A 21,441-nucleotide genomic window follows, 5' to 3' on the forward strand; every position below is an offset into this window, starting at 1 on the left:
GCAAAGCCTGACAAGGAGGGATCTGGGCAATCCTCGTTAAAGTCTTCCTTGTTTGCTTGTCACCCATTACTATCACCCAGAGCCAAAATCCAGACACCAAATTAAGTTTCGCTGTCTTCCATCATATTATATAAAAATCCCATCATTTTGTGGACACCAAATACTTCAAAATATACAAATACTTTAATACATACAAGTCTTCATAGTCCGTTAAATATAAGTAATTCCATGGTCTTTAAAATTCTCTATCACTGTATTAACGGTAAGAAAAAGGTGTGCACTGGTGTTTATATAGCATTGATTTGATCTGGCCTACGCAAACCTTCCAGTACGCTGCAGAACAGCTTTCTCCTAGAATCCAGCGCGTTTTGGTTTAGATCCGAATGAAGAACAGGAACTGTCAGAAGATGACGAAGTGAGAGTGATTAAAGCTGCAGGAGTCACACCAGTGTGGTGCAGCAGATACAGAGATCCTACGCTGGCCTCCTATTCAGATGCACTTATTCCCAGTCCGGCGCATCCTCTGCACGACTGAGACGCTTTGAGACAACGCAGCGTCCCACGACACGTGTGCAACAGGAACAACAACTGTGGTGCAGCTTGACTGCAACCACCCATGGCATCTTTTTACACTCCGTTCCCCAGGAAGTTGAGTTAGATGATAAGAAGATCTATTGCTGTTTGCTTTCAAGTGTTAAATCCATCTTTTCCTGTATCTCCAGCTGGGATCAAACTTATCAAGTGGAAGCAGTCAGCTGGGTCTAGCTGATACCCCACAGCTGCGACTATTCTCCCTCCTGAACTGCTAACTCATGCAGCACGAGTTCCATTTCTCAATGAAATCTTCAGAAGAAAGATTTACAGCTTTGCAGAAAAGCAGCACAGGGCCCTCAAATGTACTTGAAAGGAAATTGAAACCCGGCGCGCTGATGCTTTGGACTTTTAACCCTGTGCACCGACTGGTCTGTGGTACGGTCTGTAGGAAGAGGCGATACGTTAACATCAACCCACAAGAAAGAGGCAGTTGTGGGTAGAGATTAACGCTGGCATGGCAAGATGGGAATTGATCAGCGAGAAATAAATATATATACGCACACACATATATCTTAAATATATATATATGGTGCATGTATATAAGGTATTGTATATGTATATATAATATATGCATTTTGTATAAAAAAGGTTCACATTCAAGTATAGACACATTAAAATATGAAGAGAAGAGGAGGTTTTGAAGTCAAGCTTGAACAGAGAATCTGCCGTAAACAGAACTTTTACTAAGATCATCGAGACCTGTTTTCCCTAATTCCAAAATGCGATGGGTTCAGACGGTTACTGTAGTGTTCCCCCGGCTGCCGAGAAACACAACACAGTGAAAAGTGAGAAAAAGGGCAAAAGTTCTACTGGAAAGTTAGCTATAGTGTCAACACAGCAATATATACATCAATCCTTTACTGCAGGTATCCCCTGCTTGGAGGGAGCCAAACCAATTTTTTAATTTGAATTCATAATACGGTCCCTCGGTGGTTGTGGGGGTTTTGTAGGCAAATCATCGTAGCTGAAGGGAAAAGAAATCCGAGCGATCAGAAGAAGGGGGGGTTGAAAAATCAACCCTAAAAGGTAGTTCACAAACCCTGCTATGAAACATGGCTCATGCAGCCTTGTTCTACCCCTAACATGAAATGTATCACGAGCAGAGAGAATATTGGATGGAAATTCTGAGCCTCCATTAGCCCTGGACTGATTCAGTGTCAAACAAATTCTCTCTCTTGAACTCCCAGTGGCCTTCATCTTTAGATTGTGGAAATTATGGTCACAAAATCAGCAACTCAATCACCCTGATTTTTTACACACGTAGACAATGCAAATACTAAGTGTATCTAACTCTGGAAATCTACAGGTCATCGGCTTTGCTTGAGGATACAGTAGGGCTCAGAACTGTCATCAGGGGTTATGCAAAGAAGGCATGGCAAAACACAGCCACAGTCAATAGGATGATGCCATTGATGTTCACAACATTTCTCCACAGCGGCACTTCGCTCGTGTCAGTCAGTTTCTTCTTCAATGCTTCCTCCTCCTCCTTGCTCAGTTTGGGACCTTTCTGTTGGTCTAAGCCACAGAACCAGTTGTACGCCTTCTTAAAGCATCCGGGTTCTTCACTGTCCTCGTTAACTGGAAGGAGTAACACACCGGTCGTGAGATGCACGCACGCACCACCAGAAGAGCTCTGTGGCTGAGGACACTCCCAGAGCCGGGGCTGCAGCTCTGATTGGTGGGCAGACTTACACGGACACACTTTAGTGCAAGGCAGTACAAGAATCAGGTTAGTGGTGTGTTTTCACAGCTCACCTGGAAAAGGAGTGATTTTCTGCATGGTGCAGGAGAGCCTTTTGCAGAAGACACTTGTGCCTTTTGCAGCCTAGAGAGCTGGTCTGGTACTGGAGAAGCAAGCCATGCCGCAAAGCTTAAACTCCAGCTTTTCAATACTTTCTACACTTCTAATTAAAAGACAAATAAATGGATTTGTGGATACTTGTGAGAGGAAACTTGGCAGAACCAGAAAGCAGCAAAGAGAGCAGGAGGGTTTGCCCACATGGATGTCTGGCAATTGGCTTTCTTTGTGCCTTCCACAGCATCCTTCCTGCTTCAATCCTGGCTACTACCCACTCTTTATCGTTTCATCTCAGACGCTGGAGTCGCAGGCGGTTCTGCCGATGCACGCCCCCTCTGACCTAAAGCATCTCCCCTGGCTCAGTCCTACACCTGGCACCAGCTCCCTAGAGAACAAGATTTGCTCCCTTCAAATCCACTTTGCTTCTGATTTATACCGAGCTCGATGGCTTAGTAACAGGCGGCTTGCTGGGCATTTAAAGGTTTTACTGAGGGGGGGAGGAGTGTGTCTCAATATCAAGCACATTTATGTTTCTTCAGGAATGAAATAGGGATGCTCAAAGATATTCGATAGAATCTATAGATATCCAAGTTACCTGATTCCTCATCTTTTTCATCAGCTTTGTCCTGCTCCTCATCTGCATCGAGATCAATGCGTTCTTCTTTGCTGTTCCGCAAAGACCAGCACAAGCGGTAAAGCTGCCACAAAACACAACGAGTCCGTAAATCTGCAGCCTTACGACACAGGGACAGGCCAGTCTGGCCAGCGCACAAACAACCCTACGACCATGGCACCCCAGATGTCTGCGAAGTCAGTGGTTAAGATTGTTAGGGGTCACTGAAGATTCGTGACAGATAATGAAGACTATTTCCTGTGCTTTCTTACAAGGACCCTGTGATGTGGGTCGCTGAACTGCCTGGAGGGAACGTACCGAGTACCAGTGGTTTCACCGAGCTCCGTTTCTCGAGGAGCAGGACTGCAACAATACTCACATGTACATCAGGAATGGGCTTAGTCATGAAGGAGATGGCCAGGATGACGATGGAGGAAACCCCGAAGAGAATCATTGCGAAGTAAAGGTAGTGAATCCCGCAGATGATGAATGGGCAGTTGGAAGGGGTCACACAGCTGCCAGTTCCGTAGGCAAACTCTGCGATCATTCTACCGAGTCCAGCCAGCAGCCCAACCATCAGGCCCCAGAACGCACCCTGCAAAGCGACAGAAGGTATCAAAATGAGCAACTTCCGGCATGGAAATAAGCTCCAACATGGAGGTTGTTACATGTTCTGCTGGCTTTGGCACATGGGTTTTAACCCCGATACTTTCAGTGACTGTGTTTGCAGCTCAGTGTATGAATACAGCTGACAGGGGCAATGACCAACAGCTCAGAGTAGGGAGAACACCTTACCCAGCTCACTCCTCAAAGTTCCCCTGTCTCCACACAACACTCCTTACACAGGATGGGCTCTAGCCACAGGCTACACAGCCCAAGGGCTGTTCTCATCTCTCTTTTATCTTTGAGGCTAAATCCCTGACCGTTCTACCCTGAGGGAACCAGCTAGCAAGTGTGTGTCACTCCTCCGGAGACACGTCTCTGGTTTATTTTCTAATGATCTTGTTAGCACTTAGTTAAAAGTTAATTCTCAACACTTTCAGTGACTGTTTGCTGCTAGGTTTATATTAGTCTAGCCCAAAGTATAAAAGATGCAGAGGCATGTCTGGGCACAATTTGAAATATGGGAAGTTCTGTTTAAACATAAATATATTTCTTTCTTACTGTAAGGGTGATTGGAACACGTGACCTAGAGACATCGTGGAGTCTCCAGCCCTGGCGATACTCAAAACCCAACTGGGCAGGACCTGAGCATCCTGCCCTTGTTAGCCCTGCTTTGAGTAGGGGGGTGGCACTAGCCCAGAGGTACCCTCCAATCTCAACCATTCTGTGAGTTGTGAAGTGTCGTGGTTTAACTCCGGCTAGCGAAAATACCACTACATCCAGCACATAAAGTCAAAAAACTAATGATGGTAACACAAATTTGCAGTTCCTGATTAAAAACTGTTTGAGGTTGAATGCTATGTCTAAGAACAAAACAGTGTTAGTTATCCAGTGGTCCAAGTTACAAACCCATTTTGGCGTAAAACAAGATAATTCCCTTTCTAGCAGAAAGAAGAATGATTCTGAGCAAGAAATGTTGATAAATCTTATGAGTAATTATAATGTTGGAATTTATCTTATGCAAAACTCCAGTTCTCAAAAGCTTTGGTGCTTGTCTCCCCTGTTTACCCAAATCTAAAGCGGGCAGTGTACCCAAACCCCCAAGGTTTACACTGAATTCTTTCAGGTAAACTTCCCGCTAAAGTCAGTGACAGATTTCCATAAAGAGCATAAAGACTCAATCCATTTGTGAGGCTTAGCCATCCTGGGATAGGAAATGGAACACCCCTCGTGTGTAAAACGGGCTTTTCTTGGATATACACACCAATAACCACTGAACTGCCCCTGAGAGAACAGAGTGAGAAAAAAGTTTGAGGCATATTCAAAATCCTTCTCTCTCCAAGCTTTCTCAGTGAACTCCTCCTTGGAGAAGGAACCTGAGCAACAGGGCAGTAGTGTTATTTCTGGTATTCTAGAAAGGAAACTGTATTCCTGAGCCCTGAGTTTCAGAATGTCTGAGAGCCCAGTTGCCACGACTGGCCTATGGTCCCGTCGAAGCACGTGACAGACCTCATGCCTTCAGAGGTACTCACAAAGGCTTAAGTACGGTGTTTCTCAGGTCACTGCTCTGTGAGCCAAGACCAGTAATTCCCAGCCTGGCTCCTACCAGCAATGGGAAACCACGCGTCAACCAACAGCACGTTCGCTTAGAAGAGTGTTGACAAAATATATGGTGGGCAAGAGGAAGGTGAACTGCTTTATGTTTCCTAAAGGAGTTTGGTGGCCAGCATCCTGAAAGATTACTTTCAGACATGGCCCTGTAAGCTGTCCCCTTGACACACTTCTTGGCAAAGTGATAGATAAGTTTCAGAGCTACCTGGGAATTCCTAGGTGACTCTTTATTTATCAGATTAGCACAGAACTTCTTTAAACTCCTCTCTGAAACTGCAGGCATACCTGGGGCATGGCAACACAGAAGCCCTGGGCTGTGGCAGGATCAAAATAAACAGGGAGAAGTTGCTAATAAAAGCCACCAAATCAAAAAAGTTGTGCTAAACGATCCTGCAGCATAGCTGGGTCCTAATTCATACTCACCTGCTCGTTGACCCGCTTGCAGAAGATGGCAAGCAGGAAGACGGCCGCAATGGGAGGCCCCAAGTAGCTGGTGACTGACTGAATGTAATCGAAGAGCTGCCCGCTTTGAGCCGACTGCACCACAGGAACCCAGGCAATGCTGATGCCGATTAAAACTAACATAAATGCCCTGTGAACACAGCCAGATACTCAATTAGTCACCTGCTTAGAAGCATCTATCAGCAAGGAAAAAACCCAACAATCAATCAATAATTTAAATGTCCATTTTGTATTTCAACCAGCAAAATCAATGATAATGGCCAATTACCACCGGACAAAAATCCAAGTTGGATACTGTGTCTGTCAAACCCCAGTCAGCAAACAGCTAAACATGCAATCAAAACTTTTTTCCTTTGTTTGTTACGTCCAGAGACTAATGGACGGTGGATCAGCCGGAAGAACGAGGACATTGATGCTGCAGTGTGGTCTAGCACAAAGCCTGCAGAGGTGTTTTACAGTAGTTCCCTCTCAACAGCAGTACAAAGTGTTGAGAATTAGTTAAGCTACTGCGTGCCCATTAAATTGGAAACAAGGTCTGTTTTTTTCCCAAAGGAAAGTGTCGGCGGGACAGTCCGTGTGGTCATAGAATCATAGAATGGAGAAAAAATAGTTTTAAAGGAAATAACTATGTAGTTACTATGGTCATAGGAGGCCACTGCTGCGCTGCCCGAGCGGGTTCTCACGCCGGCACTTGGTGCCCGTTTTGGAGGCCGCGGTCTGTGCCGGCTCTGCCTGCGCAGCTGGGCAGGCCGGGCTGCACTCACCTGCCAGCCAGCATGAGCTCCTTCTCAGAGGGTCGCGACCGAATCTTGGTGTAGATGTCCATGGTGAACAAAGTGCTAGCGCTGTTAAAGATGGAAGTCAGGGAGCTCATAAGGGAGGCCAACATGACTGACAACATCAGCCCCCGCAGACCTGAAATACAAAGACCCGTGAACCGGGATGAGCATTCCGTTAGGAGCCTCAGCACATGGCAGCGTCCCTGGTGCTCGCCTGACCCTTGGCGTCGGCCAGCCCTGAGCGTGGCTGGCATGTTTATGTGCTGATGCTGCCTGACATTCCCCTGCAGCGTGAGCTGAGTGACCTCTGCGCACGGCAGCGACAGGGCAACTCTTGGGCTTCAGAACATGGGTACTTCTCTCGTGACTGTTGTCTGATTAAATGCTGGAATAATAAGAAATAAATACAAAGCAGACTTTCCCCAACAGTTATGGAAATGATTCCTCTTGTTGGCAGGCGAGTGCTCACTTCCTTGTGGTGTATTTGTAAACCGGTGGTTTGGCAAAAGAAGTTTCTGTGACTGTTTGAAAATCTGAGGAAGCCACTTTTCCAGAGGGTGTGATCTAGTCACCGAAGCCGGGGGAAGTACTGTAGTATTTTAGTAACTCTATGTAGAACAGAATATGAAGTAATACGCTGGGGAAGTACTAAAGCTCTAGGGCAGTACCATGGTCTGTACAATGCCATAATCTGTCTTTCTTGCCTCGTAAACCAGCTCTGTGCCTTTCTGCAAACATGTGTCTCCCCCGAGTACACAGTCCAGAGCCGCGTCCTATTCCCCATCCAACAGGAATCTGGGGACGATACGCACACAAGATATCTCTCCTCCCACCTCGGTGGGTGCAGCAGGACTGCGGGTGCATGTCTCTGCTCAGAAATCCTGGCAGAGACAGTCCTTTATACAACACTGGCAAAGGAGGTTATTTTTTACCTTCACAGAAAGGGAGCTCAGTTACCATTCCATCGCCCAGGATTTGGCACTGGGAGCTGATCGTCAGCCCGTAGCTGCTCTGCACCTACCACGCCGACCCCTTTGTGTAACAGCACATGGTTCTAGCAAGAATTTTTGAACTAAATACGGGACTTGGGCTCCCTCTATCACCTGTTTTTACAGTCTGGCAGCCTCCTAAAATGAACAAATGCAAGTGTCTTACCATTGGGCATAAGCTCCACTACCATTTTTGGGTAGGCAATGTTTGTACAGCCGACCGCGGTGCCGCAGTACTGCTGGCAGACTTCGGGCACAACACAGGCCACCACATCTGCGGAGAGGATAACGACACAGGGTTGGTCAGGGTCATATTAGCAACGGGTTTTTCCCAAATTAGCACAGCTGCTAAAATTTATCTCTGTGTTTAACCACTGAATTGACATGATATCATCCCTGGCTTGCTGGCAGGGAGGAAGGTGTTTTAAGCCTCTCTCCTTCTTTTCCTTGCTAAAAGAACTTTGAAAAGTGCTGCGGGTCCACAAACAAAAATCATTAATTTGTGAGACCAGGACTGAACAACACAAGGAGAGTGAGTAGAAGAACAAGCAGAGGAACATGAAGACCCCCTCCCTCCCTCCAGCCTGGACATCCCTGCCTGCTGTTAAACACGCGGATGGCTAGAGGGGAGACCGGCATTTCCCCGGCTGCTCATGGCCCAGATATTGCTGTCCGTGAGTGACGACCCTCTTCCTCTGACTGCCAGCAGCTCTGGACAGCATTTTCCACCCATCCAGAGTGGGGCTGTAAGAGACATCTGGGGAGGGACACTGTGGAATTTCTTTCCCCTAAACCGGGCAGCAATAGCAATAGCAGAAACCTGGGAACAGCGACAAGAGACAGTGGGGGACCTGTGGCTTCTTCCAGTGTCACTAGTTTTGTGCATACATGTTCCTGGACAATTTGGGTGACGAGATGACAGTCTAACAGGTACGTTGGAAGGGACGGAGAATAGGGAATTGAGAGATGGGCAGCAAGAAGAAGCTGGCATCTCCGTAGGGATATGCATACCTGTATACAAAATTCGGCTGATCATTCCAGGCATCACTATAATAAACATGGGCAAGAGTTTCAGGTATCCACACATGATACACCCAGCCTTCACATGGGACATGTTCTTGCCAGAGAGACATCTTTGGACAATAACCTGTCAATGAGACACCGCAAGCGTGTAGGGCTCAACCACGAACAGCATTTCCATGAACACACCGTGCCAGTCCCACGTACAAGGTGCTAAGGCACTTTGTAACCCCTGTAGTAGTGAAAGAGCCTATTTACTGTTTCTGTCACTGGGAAAAATAAAAGCTGCATGAAAATCAAAGGATATACCTGAAATCAGTAAAAGAAAATACCGTTTATCCAGTGCATGTTTGAGAGGCAAGACCCTCTTCCACAAGACGTTCTTAAAGCAGATAGACTAAAAGGCCAAACAGGAATACTGGCTTTTGACGTAAGCTACAGCTACAGTTACGCGGGGGTTTGTTCATCTGGTTACAACTTGTGAAGATTACCGTTCTCCCAGTTCAGAGCGCGGGTGGGTCACCACTAGAGACTGGACACGTTCATGTGTCAAAGTTGCAGGAGCACACTTTTCTCTACTCACGTCAGTGTGATCTCGCAGGGAAACTGGAGCAGGGATTTTAGGGAGAGGGGAGGAGGATTAGGGAAGAGTCTAATTAATTAGACTCTTTAAAACAATTAAAAACATCCTCCCAAGACTGTGCATGCAACACTGAAAGCTGCACAAATAGCAAACAAGCCAGTATTGCTGAATGGGGAAGCACACCTGGGTTTCCTAAGTAAATGGTCACATCACAGCCTCTCCGTGGTTTTGCACATGGTCACACATTAAAAATGAGAAAGGAATTCTACATAGTCTCTGCTGGGCACAGTGTATAGGACAAACTGAAAGAACACCCGTTCCCTTTGCTCGCATGTGGGAAGGGTTTAGAAACCAGAAACTGAAACGTCACTGACCAGTCTGGAAATATCTGCCAATTCGGTGACCCAGCTTTGAGTGGCAGTGGGGAGAGCAGCCCCAGCTCACACTAGACTGCAGAGCTTTGGGTGCATTTCCAAGGCGTGTGGCTTCCACCCTACCTGATCCGTGCACCAGTACCACATAGCAATGATGCTCAAGCCGAAGACGAGCCCTGGCCAGGGCAGATCTCCCGTGACAGCATCTCGGAAGATGTGAAAGGAATCCTGCCGAGGAGTGTAGCATTCTGCCTTAATCGTAGTGTTCCCATAGGAAATATTGGATGGAATTGCTTCCATGTACTTCTTCATGAAGACATCATACCCTCCTACTTCAGCAAATGCTGAAAAATAGAAAGTGAAAGTGACGGTGAAGTATTTAGTAGTGAAATCTCAAATAGAGCTAGAGAACGTGAGGAAAACACCTCCTCAGGATGGACGTAAAGGCCTGGCCAGCACACACCAACACGTCCAGCACACAGCTCACAGGGTGTTGTAAGCGTCTGTGCAATCTGAGCACCACAGTGACCTCTCTTTTCAGGTTTCTGTATCGCTCTCCAGTGTTGGTTTAGGCTCCAACCTCTCTCTCATACCTGCCTTGCCAGGGAGTGGAAGAAGAGATGTTATTTCCGGACACTGTTAACCCAGGGAGAGCTGCAGACAAGGTCTTGCCAGCTCAGGTCAGACTGCAGCTACTTCTGTTGTCATAGTGGTGAAATAACTGAATTTCAGTGAAAGACCAGGAAAACCAAGCGCTAGAGGAAAACCAAGCGCTGAGTAACTGGAAGGATGAGGAAAGGACACTACAACCTCACAGAATCTTATCACTGCTTCTTTCTTTCTTATGATCCCTTCCTGTGAATTCTGTTTAACAGCCCGATTTCTGTTTCAAAATGCTTCGGGTCTTCTGGCCACACACACTCTCCTCCTCATCAACATTCCGTTGGTATCTGTTCTCTGCGCAGTGCAGTGACAGCCAGAGATCAACCTTGGGCTTACCGAAAATGTGAATGGCTGGGTTGGTTTAAAACAAGCCAGCAGCTAGAAACAGGGAAAAAACATGCAACGTGCCCACCAGCTCTTCGCTTTGGGTCCGAACTTGTCACGCATTAGCATCAGGACACTGATGAAATTATAATCTTCTTAAAAGAAGGTACCCTCCAAACTTCTCAGGAGTATCCTCATCAGCTGGAAGCAACTCTGCTTGTCCCTCATGAGCCACCGCAAGCCCTGTTCTGCCACGGCGCGCTCTGTGTCACCGGGCACACTCCCCTGTGCTTTGGAGACGGCCTGAAGCGCTTGGCGATACGCCTAGTTGTGGGCAACAGGCCTAATTTCTTCCCTGATAAATAGGTATAGGAGACAGAGTTCCACACTGCAGGATCCATTTCCATAGCCACAATGTGGGATTTGTGGTTGAACGTTCCAGTTTACTTCATCCAATTTACTTACCAAATCCCATGAGAATAAAGGATCCCACTACCATGATAAACGTTTGCAAGGTGTCTGTGTAAATGACAGCTGCGAGGCCACCTAATGGCAAAGAAAAGTCAGGACAAACAGGTCAGCCCCTGGGCAAATACCTCCAGGGAAAGCCTTTTCTTTGTACTTTTCTCACCTCCTCCCTCTTTCCAATCAAGACCACTGTGACTAACCCCTCTTTCAGGTTTCCGTTTCTCCCCTCTTACCCACCTCCCCTCTTCTCCTTCTTTCTGGCTCCCCTAAGCTCCCTGATTTACCAGGCTGCTCGGCAAACTCACCTGTGATGGTGTAAAGAGCCGTAATAGCAAGCAGGATAATTATGGCCAAATACAGATTCAGCCCTATGGCCAGCTGGATGAACACAGCTCCGGAGAATATGTCTGCCTACAAAAGAACACGACAGATGAAGCCACGCTTAAATTCACGCTGACGGCACACTACGCCTTCACGACGAGGGGCCTGAGCTCCAGTGCTGCACATGCACACCCAAGTGCAGAACGAAACCCCAGACCATGTTAGCGCAACTGCCAGGCTCCTCAGCGCCGTGCTGCTTCCAGCACAGGAGCTGTAACGCTCCTCAAAGGATTTCCAGACCTTTTTAACCAGCCCCTTTTAGCTAGGCCGCTCTGTGCTCACATACGGAGACACGGCTTAATAACAAACTACGTAAAACTTAGGTTACGCTTGCTGGGACGGACGCTGTCACTCCACCGAGACACGACGCGCTTCTCTTCATTTAGTGCTACCCTCCGAGTCCCTTATTTTTCCTTTGCTGCTTGCATACATGTGGTATAGCTAGTCTTGCTGGTTCGGGACGAACGGCAATCAAAGCCAAACATATTATCTCTATTTTTAAGTTCTTGTCAGAATAATTGATATCAGTTGGCTAACAGAAGTGACCTTTAGCTCTTGCATAAGAAAGGAATTGTTCAGGTTTCGGAGTAACACTCTGGGATTTCAATCACATCAAATCAGTTCCTGATCTAATCTGCATCACTCTTATTTATCCAAGTGTGCAGTCAGAGCAAGCTACCCCAGCGCACTTGTGACACGCTACTGTGCATCACGTCGCTGTGCACGGGAGGTTTGCATCTGTACCTATCCGTGCGCTGAGCACCCGGCTGACGGGCTCGCTGCCCGGCCCACCCGCACGCCTCCTTCCTGTGCCTACCACCTACACGTGGGCGCTCCCACCCTCATCTCACATCACAAGCCCTGGCAGAGTGCAGCAAGCTCAGGAGCTGGAAACGCTGCCGGAACAGCCCATGCGCAAGGTCTGAGGAGCACAGAAAAGCGACATCTCACGTGCCCCGGGGTAAAGCCTTGCTGGAGGGGCGGGAGGCTCCGCAGGCCGGACAGCCAGGGGCTGCCCTCCAGAGCAGGTACTTGCACCGCTTCCCTCCACGCCAGGCTGGGGAGAGGCAGGGCAGGGGCACTAATAAGCAGTTATGCAGGCTGGCTTGCTGGGAGATGCCGGATGAAGAAACCCTCGTCATTCCAGAGATGGTGAAACGGAGACTGCAGGGTATGATCTCACTCTTAGCTCACTCTGGAGAATGAGGAAGAGATAGGATCTGCAGCGAGAGCTCCTCCAGCCCTACGGCCCCGGCGTGCAGCAAACAACTGTGAAGCAGAGTGTGAATCACCACACGGGTCCCACTCCCCAAACCCTGCCTCGGGAGCAGCTTGAGATGATTTGATTTCGTACGGGTTTTACTTCGGAACCAGGAACCAGGACGTTCAGCTCAACCCCAGTAGCTCTTAGACCATGTCTTCTGTCCCTTCTCTCTACGGGAGTATTTTTTTACTACCGTTTCACACCGCTGCCCAGCCTGTGTCCCAGAACTTTCAGTTATTGTTCTTGGCTTTAGTTTAGCCTACATGGCATTAAATATTAATGGTCTTAAAATGACCCCCAGAAAGACATGCATAGTTAATTATTTAGCATCCTGAGCAATATATCAGCTTCTCCGAATTGCTGAGTTCCCTTCCAACTTCACTGCTCCTCCCTCACAATTACATTATTTCCTTCCAATATTTTCTTGGTTTACCATTAATACTTTTTTATGGAGACTATTTAATCCTTATCTGAGAATAGAGTCAGTCTTTACATTACAGGCCATCTCTCCAAAGCCACCCACAGACCATGCAGGAAGCGCTGGCAGAACACATGCCAACTGCATGAATCCAGCGGCAGCGTTACTGTGGGAGTCAGGGCAGTGACACGTACTCTTCGCCCCCCTACACCCAGGGGTAGAAGATTATCCTTCCACCTCCTCTTCCCCGGTCAGTCTGTACCCACGCCTACTACTGAAACCATGTACAATGGATGTAAAGGAAATGCTGTGATTCATTTAGAAATTCCCATTTACAATTTCCAATTTCTTCAAAAGCATCTTAATTGCCCTTTGTCTTGTCGTAACTTAGTCAACCGTTCTCCGTCAAGATTTTGTCTGTACTAGGCCTTTTCTTTGGTATAATGACCTGTACAACAGCAGTAGCAGCTAGCACGGCCCCGAGAATTGCTGTGGGCACTACTCACACAGTACTACATGCTTAGGCAGCATGTGTATGTGAGGCACCTGCGCCACAGAAATCCTTTGGACTTGTGTCCTGATCCCAAAGATCAACCCCTTGCAGCTTGGCCGTGCCTGGCAAGGGGTCGATCAGCCGCAAGGCCGGGGAGCAATCAGTAAGAAACACACCGAAAGCGTGCAGGACAAGAGAGGAATGGTGATGACCTTGTGCAGAGGGGTGCAAAGGGAACCTGGTGGTAGCGGGCACCGCGCCAGAAGGAGCGTGCCAGGAGTTACACCACCTGACGTTCAATACTGTTTGTTGGAAAGCCTGTAATAATGGCATTATGAAGAATACTAGGTAATATTTTCATAGAACCATAGAATCACAGAATGGTTTGGGTTGGAAGGGACCTTAAAGATCATCCAGTTCCAACCCCCCTGCCATGGGCAGGGACACATTCCACTAGACCAGGTTGCTCCAAGCCTCATCCAGCCTGGCCTTGGACACTTCCAGGGGTGTCTAAACTTCCCCACTTTCAATTTAACCCCATTACCCCTTGTCCTGTCACTACAGGCCCTTGTAAAAAGTCCCCCCAGCTTCCCTGTAGCCCCTTCCTGTACTTGATGTTAACACATCACGGAAGCAGCACATGCAATAAGTACCTCAGAAACGAGATGCTGCTCTTCCACAAGGCGAGGTGGCAGTAAGTATCGCTGCCAGTCAAGCCGATAGGTGTGACTGCACGTTAAGGGCAGGGCAGAAACACATCCTTCTATATCAAATCTCAGAAAGCCCCAAAGATCACAAGGGAGTGTTTGCAAAGGCAGCGGTCAAGGAAGTAAAATGCAAATCTCCCAGCGGGCTGTGGCATGGATTATCAACACATGGGTTTGTTTGGACATACACCACGCCATTGGGAAGAGAGACCTGCGCTAGCGTCGCTAGCACGCCTCTCTACACAGCACAAAGAGGTTTGCTACGGCCCAGGGTGGAACCCTTCCAGCCCTTCCCTTTCTGCTCTGGAGCTGGTTCATCTGGAGACACTCTGGGCTTGGTGTTGCACAGCACGGTACAGAAAAACCCACTCTGGCACCAGCTGGCAGTGCCTGAAACCTCCGAGGGCTTTGACTGTTCTGCCTATTCTAAGCTGGGGCAAGTAAAGCAGACCTGGGCAAATCCTGCCCTACGGAACCGAGTGACATCAGACAGCAGTGCAGAAGCCAGGTTTGTGCACTGCAGAAACCTGGGCCACATCTGTGCACGGGACAGCCACTGTTGGAGTTTCCCTGGGCAGATGGGAGAAGGGAGAAATGGTTAGAGGAACTTGTGTGCCACCTTTTTCCCTGCACGGCACAGCTCCTGGCAATTCCCCACACAAATCTGGGTTGATGGGAAGCTGGGATGAGCCACCAGTAGGGTGAGGCCCAAGTAATCTGCTGCTCTGTGGACCTCTTGACTACTGCTTGGCTCCCTAACAGGACAGGACCACAAGAGAAGGAGAGGGTGCTTCAGCTCATGGCCACACTGGATGCTTACACGGAGAAACTCTCTTGCCTGGAAGAAAGACGCTCCAACTGAAATGGGGTGAAATCCCATAACCAGATCCTCAGGCATGATAGAGGCTGGAAATAAAAGATAGATAGGAAATTCTGAGCGTACGGAACGCCTCGATGGGCTCATTACAAACACGCGTTGCAGGATAGGACTGGGAGTCGTCTGACTGGGAGATTTTCTCAGCTGCTAGAGCTGCCAGAACTCTGTGTCATACCTGCGATTTCTGATTGCGGTAGTTAAGCAGAACAACAGCAAATTAACTAATCCTTTGGAAATATACGGAAATCCAGCTCTGAGGCCAGCCCCACAGTACCAACCTGTTTAATTTATAACCTTTCTAAGGATCAGTTATCGTGAAGACGTGAGAATGAGAGCAAAAGGCCAATCTTTTAGCTTAAATTGCACTATTATCACTCAGCTCCCATTCAGAGGGCAAAGAGTAATCTGCCATGGCAACTTCTGCAAAACAACAGATTGAGGTATGCCTGAACTGTGGACTTCTTCAGAGCCTTGGCAGTTTGCAGATACATGGAAAACACCAGCTCCCTTCACTACTTCACAGCAACACAACCACTTAATTAACATTAACTTCATAGCACTTTAATCTTTAATGAGCAAGTGGCTGGTATAAAAGAACCTCTCCTCTTCCCTCTTTCACCTGGGCTGTTATAATTTCCCTCCTTTGCATTTCCCCGCTCCCTTATTTTCTAATTCCTATTATTATCTTTTTCCCCGTAGCCCTCTTGCTCTTTTCCCTCATCTGTATTACTGATGGCACGTTCACCAGAGGATGCTAAAACAGGTAAATATGGAGTTTGGGGACAAAAATTCCTGCCACATGTTTCACGGATCCCTAGAATAACAGACTGTAATACAAGTTTCTCTCCACGCCGACTTGTTCTAGAGGAGATCATAGGTAGAAGTAAACCTTGAAATGTAGAAAAGGAAGAGAAAGCACAACGAGCATCAAGAGACATTGCCAGGAAGGAGGAAACGTGGGGTGCAGAACAGATCCGGATACGCAATCTGTGACGGAATAAAGAAAACACAAAATCATATTTTTACAGTCCTTAGTTCATCCAAGGGCTCCAAATCAGAAGCAATTGACCAACTGTGTGAGCAATATTGCAAATGGGAGTTTCTTTTCCGTAGATGAATGTAGGGTGGAAAAATGCTGTGCAAGTTTTACTTACTGAGATCTTGGTGAAAATGTACAGGATCAGAGAAAGGACTGACAGGTAGACCTGAATCCGCTTCCCCCCAAAACGCTTCTTCAGATACTCGGGCATTGTCACCACCTGCAGGGAGGGCAGAGCAGGCGTCAGGCAGTGGGGAACAGGTATGGAGCAAATCAGAGGAAGCTTTTGCTACTCAGATACTCTAAGTGGAGGACAGAGGGAGGGGAGCTGCAAGGGCAGTTGCAAGGATGAGCAGCTCCAGGAGTCAAAGGAGAACCAGGAGGGAGTACCAACTGCTCCTCAGCTCAGGTGTCTGAACAGGGAATCCCCCCTTTTCACGTGTAGACAGCCATGACAGTGCAGTTCCGGCTCGCTCCGACCTCGTGCCATTCAGAACGGCTTTGCGATACTCAAGACCTGATCTGCAAACGTGAGCAGCAAGGAGAAGCGTAACGTGCGCTGTGACTTACCCCTGCTTTGATGTAGATGGGTACAAACAGCCATCCTAGGACCACCACAAATATCAGAGCCTGCAGCCAAGACAAGGTCATCTGCATTAGCCTCCTCTCTCTAGAGAGCTCTCCCCAAGACCCAACAGCAGCGAGGGGCCATTGCAACCACACAAACCTGGGGGGTGGGGGAAGAACTGCTCTATCCTTTGATTTACAGTGGAAAATTTGGGAACAAAATCTTGGCCAAAAATACTGTCAGGTATTATGCAGCCTGGATTTCATGCCAGATGTCCCAGAGAAACACAGGTGATAATAACATACTTTCCAGAAGAACAGCTGATTTCTGCTCACAGGGCTGCCCTCCAGTACCAAAGCACCTCTCAGCGTCACAGTTTTGTGACTTAAACAGCTAGCAAACGCTGTCTGACACAGTGGTACATATTTAAATTGACAAATACAGAACAAAATCCTGCTCTCAGGGCTGCACTCTGCACTTATTCTGTCCACAGGGCTTAGAGGGCTTTTTTAACTCCATCTTTTAGGTTCTGCCCTTAGATCAAAACCTCATGATGGACAAGGAGTACTGGGTCAGCTTCTGCTGTCATACTGATACAAACTAGAAATAACTGCAGTGGAATAGTAGTGACAGACAAGGACGATAACAGTCAAACCCGTTTTTTTTTTCAAGAAGAGAATCAGATTATACAGTCAAGAGCAGTAATTCCACTGTGTCTGTTACCCTCTAACCAGTCCCACTGTCATAAGCAACGAAGAGTGTATCTGCTCAAATACACACAGGCATCATCGCTTCCCCTAAACAACTGCTGTGCACTGTGTATTGACGCTGGTCAACGAAGAATCTCCCAGGAGATGAAGTGTTACAAGTGGATATGTTTCAGGAAGGACACAGATCCTAAAGATTTGAATACAGTGAAATTTCAAGCGATGCTTGTTCTGTTTTGTTTTGCTTGTTTTGGTACAAAGAGAAGGGGAATCAGGTTTGTTACAGGACTGGTGTAAGCATATAAAGATGAGAGGTTAACTGCGCACATCTCAGAGTCCATTTCAGCCTGTATCCTTCTCCTTAAATCTTTATATCATAGGAGTACTTGACTATTTGCAGCAACCAGCTACTTTTAAGGGAAAAAGCCAAATCCCTCAGGGTGATATGTGAATGGCATGCAAGGAAAGTATCGACCTATGTACACTCATTAAGTCCTTTGTGTCAGGGTATAATCCCTTCCATGAGGGTGAATGAAGCAGAACAAGGGCATTATTATCCACACCCAGAGACCTGAGACTACAAGGAAATTAAGGACTGAATTAGCTCATGTGAATCTCCGTGCTGTTGCAGTTAGCGCTACTCCTGGTACCCCAAGTAGTTTGTTTGAAGTCAGCTTGGGTATCTCTACCCTTTACTGCAACCATAAGCAAAACAGACACGTAATTAGAGGAAGGAGGAAGTAAAGAGGAAGAGATCGTGAAGGATGCCCAAAATTTCTTACAGCCTGAGAGGAAATCAAAGCCCCTTCAACAATTCTGACATAGCAAAGTGCTGTAAAAAATACTATGGATTGCAAAATTGAGAAATGCTTCCCAACATCCTGCAGCCTGAAAGTGCTCTTTATACTTTACAAGTAATCAAAAGGTACATCTAGAGAACAGACTTCACCAATTTATTTGGTTCAGATGCCCTCTAAAAAGCCTCATTCAACAGAAAAGGGTCATCATCTCCCAGTGGCTTGGACAAGGATCAAGGAGAAGCTAAAGAGTAGATTACATTGGCACTGGCTGGTCTGTACAGAAAACAGGTGCTGCCAAGAAGAAACTGTGACAGTCCTAAATTGTTAGGCAGTGTTATTGTGATTAACCTCTGCAGATAACCCTCATGTCACAAATACGCTCACCGAAAGGCACGCCACTTACATTCCATTCATATCCTCCGATGGCAATTCCTCCAGCTGCTGCTGTTCCTGCTATTCCCACAAAATGTCCACTGCCGATGTTACTGGCAAACAGAGAAGCACCAATCTGGAAATAGAAAGAACAGTATTTGGCTCTTCGGTCCTGTTCACGGTAACTTGAAAAACTCCGGTTCGCTTGGCAATCTGGACTCGTGCCTCTGTCCTCAGATGGCGCTGGTGAGAATGATGGACAACCAACTTCCTTGACAACTTTCAAGACTCCCCCTTACTGTTCCCCCTCAAACCTGAGACTCCAGCCATCGTATCTGCAACAAGGAGAAAGAATAGGATGTGGCATCGAAGATTTTCTTCCAGTTGAGTCAAACAGTTTATGACACCCATATAAGTTTTAAAATATTTGGAAAACTTGATTAAGTGACACTTGGGTGATATCCAGACAAGGAGGGAAAAAGACGTCGACCTGTCTTGCTCAAGGAGGAAATGGCAAGTGCAAACCCACTTGTCAAACCGGCACTCCCTTTCTCACACTCCACATATTCTCCGCAGCTAAACGTATCGTCGGTGAGAGTTTACAGACTTTGTACTTGGTTCAGTTCTAGTCAAAAGATGGTCGAGTACTGAATTAAATTCTGAAAGCTGCGTGGCAGAAACATCTGCTGAGAAAGTGCTTCTGGGAGACACGAACAATAGCAAATCAAGGAGCTGTGTTTAAGAAGTGCTGGGTCTCTAAGACCCCGCAATTTTGTAACGATCGTAAAGCAGAAGAGTGGCGAGAACACAGAAACTGATGAAGAGGGAGAGAGTAAAATAAACGAGAGGTTTACGTGGGATTACAGACAGGCAGGAGCTGCTCACACAAGAGAGACTGCCAAAAGATGTAATTCTTTATCAAATAGCTCGGACAATAGAAAAGATGAAGAGAAAGGCTGTGAGCTGCTTTTCCTCAAAACTAAACCATTAAAGGCAGCAGAAATGCCTAACGATAATTTACAGGGTCAGACACTGAAGGATGCAGGGTGAGAACTCAAGCATGCAGAAGAGGGTGGATTGGGTGTTGTCGGCAGGAGACGTGAGCTGGAGTAGTTCTGAGAGGAAAAGAGGCGAGTGAACACTTTGTTACCCATTTCTATCTTCTCTTTACGTCTCTGAAAGCTGCCAAGAAACGAGACAGGGTTGAAAACAAAAGAAAAGCATATAGAAGGCTCTGCTGAGCAGCCTCTAATGCTCCCACCTGAGGCAGACCTCTCATGTTGAAAGATCCCAAGGTGCTTAAAAATGCTTTTTTAGACATATGAACACAGGACCTGCATCCAGCCCATTCTCCTCATGTACAGGTGGCTGGGATATGTTTGGAGTCACCTTACAAAAGGCGAAATATTCCCTGTCTGTGACTCATTGGGAGACTTTTAGGGTCCTAAAATGTATATGAAGGGAAGAGTTACAGATTTCCAGGCCTGCAGTCACTGCAGTCACTATGCCTACAGGGCTATGCCGTAGCCAGCAGAAGCAACCATGCTCCTCTTCTCTAATCACAAACCAGATTTTCCTTCCCCATTTTTTATATGCAACCATTTTACGTGCAACAATTTTATATACAAATAAAATTCATCACAGGATTCCCTCTTTCTTTTCCAAGCTGCCTCCCCCTCTTTTCCTCAGCTTGATCTGCTTTCTTCTGGTCTTTGTGCAGACAAACCGTTCTTTGGCTGTGGCAGGAAATTTATGTCTCCAAGATCACTCAGTTCTGGATATTGGTTTTTTGTAGAAGCCTCTTGTGCCCTACAGAAATGGAACCAGTTTGTCAGATGACGGATATTTCTAGAGGAATGATAAGTGTTGCAACAAGCATTACCAAATAAGCCAGAAAGATCACTTGTAATACAGCTTTTTCTTCCAGCCTCCAAATGCCATTTATACCGGGCATCAGCACTGTTGTCCCGTGCTCTCCTTGGAGATGAATAATTAAACTTGAATCTAGGTTACTAGAAATGCAATCACCAGAAAAGATTAACCACATTAATCTCTGATTTTACTTAATGTGTTCCCTCTCCTGTTTCAAAAGCTTAAAATGTACTGCAAGCAGCCCCAAGTAACAAAAGCCGCTAATGAAGAACTTGAAGAACTGACAGCTGTAGCAGGCTCTGGCTCAGAGCCCGACACCCCGGGACAGGCTGTAGCGTTCACTGACCGCGCTGCATCCCCAGCTTCACACAGAGTGTGACTGTACTGTGGGACAGATACCAAACCAAACCCATGCAAAGCTACAAACCTATTTAGGGCCAGCGCAAAGACAAAACAGTGTGAGTGCAGACACCACCTTCACGTTGTACATTTTTCTTCTCTGAATTAGGAACACCCGGTGCAGCAGAACTGTAAGAGCAACACATACTAATATTGGATGCAGTTTAAAAAATGTTTTTGACTGTTACGTATACGTGGAAAGGTAGAACTTGACTTCATAGCTGGGAAAATGCATATTGCCCTTCAAGCTGCAGCATGGTTAAGGCAAGAGGGGTGTTTACCACATGTGCTTGCACCCCGTTTGCTGCTGATGCCAGAGGGGAAAGAGGAATTCCCAGTCTGCCAGGGCAGTACTTCAGGAGGAGGCAGAAGCAGACGGGCTCTGGGCCCAAGCTGTCTTGCTGAAGGACGTACTGCCGCCGTGGTTTTTGTAATGAAAAGGCCAATGGCTGGAGTTGCTGGACTTCCCATGGGTAGATGATGCCGTACACCTATGCTCAACCCAGAGAGCTCTGCGCTGAAACTGGGGGATGACAGAGAGAGACAGTTTTCTACAAGTGATAATTGTTCTCAGTGACTGCATTAGTGAACTGATTTTAAAAACAGATCTAGGAGGAAAAGTAAAGAAGAAAGTTGATGGAAAGGAACAAAAGCTGTTAAGAG

General features: G+C 47.0%; 1 protein-coding gene across 1 annotated transcript in view; it reads right to left on the reverse strand.

Moving 5' to 3' along the window:
* Positions 1–1,951: 1,951 nt before the first annotated feature.
* SLC5A1 (solute carrier family 5 (sodium/glucose cotransporter), member 1) overlaps positions 1,952–21,441 on the reverse strand; it is a 26,422-nt gene continuing 6,932 nt past the window's right edge. Inside the window, exons 3-15 of the mRNA XM_010151561.1 lie at positions 18,539–18,643; positions 16,631–16,690; positions 16,176–16,280; positions 11,187–11,292; positions 10,879–10,959; positions 9,550–9,770; positions 8,461–8,596; positions 7,616–7,723; positions 6,446–6,596; positions 5,643–5,811; positions 3,385–3,600; positions 2,988–3,090; positions 1,952–2,172 (exon numbers count right to left, since the gene is read on the reverse strand). Of these exons, the coding sequence (XP_010149863.1) occupies positions 1,952–2,172; positions 2,988–3,090; positions 3,385–3,600; positions 5,643–5,811; positions 6,446–6,596; positions 7,616–7,723; positions 8,461–8,596; positions 9,550–9,770; positions 10,879–10,959; positions 11,187–11,292; positions 16,176–16,280; positions 16,631–16,690; positions 18,539–18,643 (1,782 nt within the window). The remainder of the gene's footprint in view (positions 2,173–2,987; positions 3,091–3,384; positions 3,601–5,642; positions 5,812–6,445; positions 6,597–7,615; positions 7,724–8,460; positions 8,597–9,549; positions 9,771–10,878; positions 10,960–11,186; positions 11,293–16,175; positions 16,281–16,630; positions 16,691–18,538; positions 18,644–21,441) is intronic.

The sequence above is a fragment of the Eurypyga helias genome, unplaced genomic scaffold, assembly GCF_000690775.1.
Source record: "Eurypyga helias isolate BGI_N326 unplaced genomic scaffold, ASM69077v1 scaffold30185, whole genome shotgun sequence".
Classification (NCBI taxonomy): domain Eukaryota; kingdom Metazoa; phylum Chordata; class Aves; order Eurypygiformes; family Eurypygidae; genus Eurypyga; species Eurypyga helias.